This window comes from Ricinus communis, chromosome 6, assembly GCF_019578655.1.
Source record: "Ricinus communis isolate WT05 ecotype wild-type chromosome 6, ASM1957865v1, whole genome shotgun sequence".
Classification (NCBI taxonomy): domain Eukaryota; kingdom Viridiplantae; phylum Streptophyta; class Magnoliopsida; order Malpighiales; family Euphorbiaceae; genus Ricinus; species Ricinus communis.
The window spans coordinates 4,956,279-4,960,977 of NC_063261.1; the positions used below are offsets into that span (position 1 = coordinate 4,956,279).

General features: G+C 25.9%; 1 protein-coding gene across 1 annotated transcript; it reads left to right on the plus strand.

Moving 5' to 3' along the window:
* Positions 1-1,659: 1,659 nt before the first annotated feature.
* On the plus strand, positions 1,660-4,421 carry LOC8285428 (inactive protein RESTRICTED TEV MOVEMENT 2). The gene is made up of 2 exons (XM_002514412.4): positions 1,660-1,856; positions 3,472-4,421. Exons 1-2 carry the CDS (start codon positions 1,664-1,666, stop codon positions 4,272-4,274), a joined length of 996 nt encoding a protein of 331 aa, XP_002514458.2. The 5' UTR covers positions 1,660-1,663; the 3' UTR covers positions 4,275-4,421.
* The last annotated feature ends 278 nt before the right edge of the window (positions 4,422-4,699 follow it).

A 4,699-nucleotide genomic window follows, 5' to 3' on the forward strand; every position in this document is an offset into this window, starting at 1 on the left:
ATTGTTAAGTTTGATTGAGAAAGAGTGATGGGCGGAAGTTAGATTGGAAGCAATAGTATTAGGAATAGTAATTTGATTATTGTTGGCTATGATGCTCTAATACCATGTAAATACAAGAAGGAGAGAAGAGAATGTATCATCAATTACTGAATAGTACAAATAAATATAAGTTGTAAGAGAGTGAAGATGAATACAAAAAAATAATATTTAATGATACATAATAATCTATAATTAAAGTAGAGTACATCTATTTTCTATCCTATGACAAGTAAGAGCTATAATACATATATAAAGTGGAATAATTATGGTAAAGATCTATGTATTTTAATTTGCTACATGAGATAAAGGTCACTTTAAAAAATTAAATTATATATAGTAATTTTTTATTCAAAACTTTTAAAATAAAATAAATTCTTAAAAAATTAAGGAAAGGATTTCTTTCACTGTGAAATGCTCTAAATAAATAATTTCAAAAACTATATATTCGGACTCAATTTAAAAAAAAACATCTAGAGCTTGATCATATAATGATGATGATTCTTAAGTTTCTTAAAGTCCTTATCTTTGTTTAATTAATTCTTTTTTCAAATTGGATATTATTCTTTTATTAAAGAGAGAAAAATTAAATAAACTAGTTAAGACATGGCTTTAAAAAATAAAGCAGTAATATAATACAAGCTCAGTTAAAAATAAACAATAACTCATGTTACAATATGAGATTCAGGATGTCAATCACAAAGTAATCTTTTAACATCTGTTTCAAATTTGTTATTATGTTTATTTAATGAACTAAGTCTAACATAAGAAAAATAAGTTAATTCAACCTACATAGTTATTAATTAAACTTAGAAATGCATGTATTCAAGACCCAATGTTTCAAGCTGCCTTTTAGTCAAGGAAATAACTTGTAAAGATGATAAATTAACATGCACGATATCCTTTTCTGATACAATGGTCAAAGGTGATGGAGAATTCCAAAAGGGTTTGCATATATAGTACATACGTGCTTCAGTTTGAAGCAATTCTAACCTAATAAATCTTCCAAGCTAATATATTTCTGAATTATTTCTATACTTCTTGAACATGTCATGCTCTTTCTATTCCTTTTACAACATGTATAACATTGATATCAAAAAGAAATACAATAAAGAAGGTCTCCAGATATTGAAGATGGAAGTGGATATTGGACATGAGTAGAGAGCAAACAAAGAATTATAACTTTAATTCTCAATGACTCCATTTATAATATTATTAATAGACAAAATCAATTATTTAATAATATATATTATTATTTATTAATTGTTATATTTATATGAATTAATTTTTATTTATAAATAGTTATTAATAATAAATAATTCAACTAGTATAAATAAATGTTTAATAAATAATAATAGATGATAATATTCTATTCAGTTTATCTGTATAATTCAGTTTGTATATAGATAACGTAATAGATTAAATTTAATTGAGAATTTCTTTACAAAAGTAATACCACAAACATGTCTATGGAATACCTGAAAGACTATGGAATACCTGAAAGACTAAATTGACATAAAAAGAATGAAATGTGGACTAATCCAAAGGAGAAAAAGAATTGTTTCATTACTAAGAAAACTATAGATATGATGGCGGCGTTGTGCGTATATAAATTATACATGCATATATGCTAATTAACATATCATCCAAACATACAGTTTCATTCTATAATTGCAAGAGGAAAATTAAGAGAGAAATAAAAGAAATGGCAACAAGAACAGGAACTGGGAGATCAGCTGCTATCCAATATGAGGATTTTCAGCCTAAAATCGAATGGAAGGAAGAAGAAGGGGCCATTTTATTGCTCTTACATCTTCCTGGTCAGCTTATAACTTAGCTTTTCTCTTTTCTTTTTCGTTTATTCATTAGTATAATCAGTTGTACACAGATTGCACGAAAATCTCTAGAAAAATAACACTTCTATGTCGAATATTCAGGCACAAACTCTTTAGAAATTTTTAGAAACGTTTCAATAACTATAAAAAGGTTTTCAATTGTCTTTTTTTTTCTTGAAACTATTAATAAACTTTTAAAAACCTCGAGACACTTCCAAAATAGCAAAATAAATAGCTAAAAAAATTGAAATGAGGTTTAATTATTTTTTAGAAAGTTATAAATTTAAAATAAAAAATAAAAATGTAAGTATTTCTTAGTTTTATATTTATTTTACTTTACAAAAGTAAATCTTTTTAATTCTGTGTCCTAGTTTATAATAAATAATTATTTATTTATTTTTTAATTGTATCAATAGATATTATAATGATTATCAACCGTGTTACTTTATTAGTATAACATCATTAAATCTAATTCTTGTGTTATATCTTATATTTATAACATAAAACAATATTTCTCTAATGTTTTGTGTCTTACCTCCTAAAATTTTAATGTTCTATAGTGATTTTTATATATTTTTAATAATTATTTTAATACTTATGCCTTTTAACTCCGTTAGACTAGTACGTCTTTAAATTAGAAATAGCCGTGAAATATAAATAAAATATCTAATATATATCCTTAATGGATTAAATATTTTAATATCTTTGAGTTTTACTAAATTATAATTGTGGGTTCCTCAATAACTAATTTTAATATCTCTTTTATTTTATTATATTTTTCAATTAAAAATAAATATTAAATAAAATTAAAATATCAATTTACCATCACTATTATTATTATATTAGTATCTCCCATGGTAGGTAACTCCAACCTAATTTGTATATACAATTCTTGTACAATTTATTTATATATTAAGAGAATATAATTAAATTAAAACTTTTTTGACTTAACTTAATATTAATTAGCTTGATTAATTATAAAAAATATTATCTTATAAATGTTATCATATAATTTTATATAAAATATTTTCTTTAGTTGAAGTATTATAGTGTAAATCTTGATTTCTTTAAATTTTCAATAATTTGTAACTTTAATTTTTAAGTGTTGAAGTATCTAAATTTTAAAATATAAATTTAAGCTAATTATTTTAATATTTCTGAAAAAAATATTAAAATTAATTATTAAAAACAGAGAAACCTATTAATACAATTTGATAAAACTCAGGAATATTAAAATATCTATATTTATTATAGTAGAACTGGTATTATAAGTAAAAATAATGGTTGACTAACGGAAAAAATCTGACAAAAGAATGTGCTAGTTAATTTTATTAATAGTAGAAATGTTAAGATTAATTTTTAAAAATAAAGAAACTTGCTAGTATAATATGAAAAAAACTGGACGTTGAAATATTTAACCTTTTTAAAAATATTATTCCCATACCTACTGTGTCATGTCCTCCTTTTGCTTTCCATTTCCATAAAAAAATTTCAACTTAGGTTATATGTATATTTCCTATTAAAATACTAAGGTTTTGCATATACCAGTTGTTGCATTAGCATTTTTTTGGTATAAATTTAACTAATATTCTTTCTGCAGATTACAAGAAGGAGCAATTGAAGATAACATATGTGAATACGACCCGTGTGATTACAATTCTTGGAGAGAGACCAATTACTGATAATAAATGGAGCAGACTCGACAAATCATTTTCTGTTCCACTAAACTGTCATGTGAACAAGATTCAAGCCAAGTTCCAGAATGGGATTCTAACCATTACAATGCCTAAAATCACCATTACACAACCTTCTAGCCCTTCAAAACCTGCTCCAGCAAGTAGTGTTCAAGACAGAGATGAGAAGAAAGGGACTCCTCAAGTGCCTCCAGAAGCCAAAGCTGAACAGAAGGCACAAAAGGGTACAGAAGAAACTGGGCCTAAGCAAAACCAAACAGATGGAAAGAAAATGGAAGCAGCTCTTAATCCTAAGGAACCATTAAATGATACAGTGAAGCAAAAAGATGAAAAGGGTGATGATCAAAAGAGCAATGGGAAGAAAGAGATGAGTGGGAAAGAGGATAATAGCAAGAAAAGAAAAGAATCCATGTTAGCTGAAAGTGAGGATACTAACAAGAAAAGAAAAGAAGCAGCTGCAGGTGGCACTATAAGGAGTGGTGTAGAGAACCAAAAGGAAGATAAATTCGATGGTGCAAGTGAAGAATTGTTTGGTGAGAAGATGAAGAATGTGGCTGCTGCTGCAAAGGAGAAAGTGAAGGGATTGGCCATGGAGCTGAGTCAAGAGAGGCAAGCACTAGCGAATATAGGTGTAGCAGTTCTAGTGATTGCAGCCCTTGGGGCTTACATCTCTTATAGATATGGACCATCTGGAAATTCCAAGGACTAGCCTAATTATATACCTTTTCCTTAGAAAAAGAAACTCCCTAATAATTGTATAATGAACAGTAACAACCTTCTGATTCTGTTGCAAAAAATAACAATTACGTACAATAAATAAGTGCTACCATATATATCTAGCAAATTTTATGAGAAATTAATTATAAATTTTATTTTCTCAAAGATAATTTTAAATCTAAATATTGTTATTATTATTTTTCATGTTACTAAAAGAAAGTACAAGTATATTTATTATCGCGCAATTGTAAATAAATATTTAAATATGTGAATTAATTCTTAAAAGAAAACAGAATTTTCACATTGATGATTTATCTCTCAAATTTTTTGAAAATATCTTTCAGATTTATGTGAACATGCTGAAAGATCAAAAGGAGGAATAGAATATAACAAACAAGAACTAATGACCAGAAGTTC

Bases quoted from the DNA above. Each gene is read 5' to 3' on its own strand.
- LOC8285428 (XM_002514412.4), top strand. From the start codon at position 1,664: ATGCTAATTAACATATCATCCAAACATACAGTTTCATTCTATAATTGC. The intron at 1,857-3,471 runs GTCAGCTTATAA...TTCTTTCTGCAG, and splicing joins ATTGCTCTTACATCTTCCTG to ATTACAAGAAGGAGCAATTG.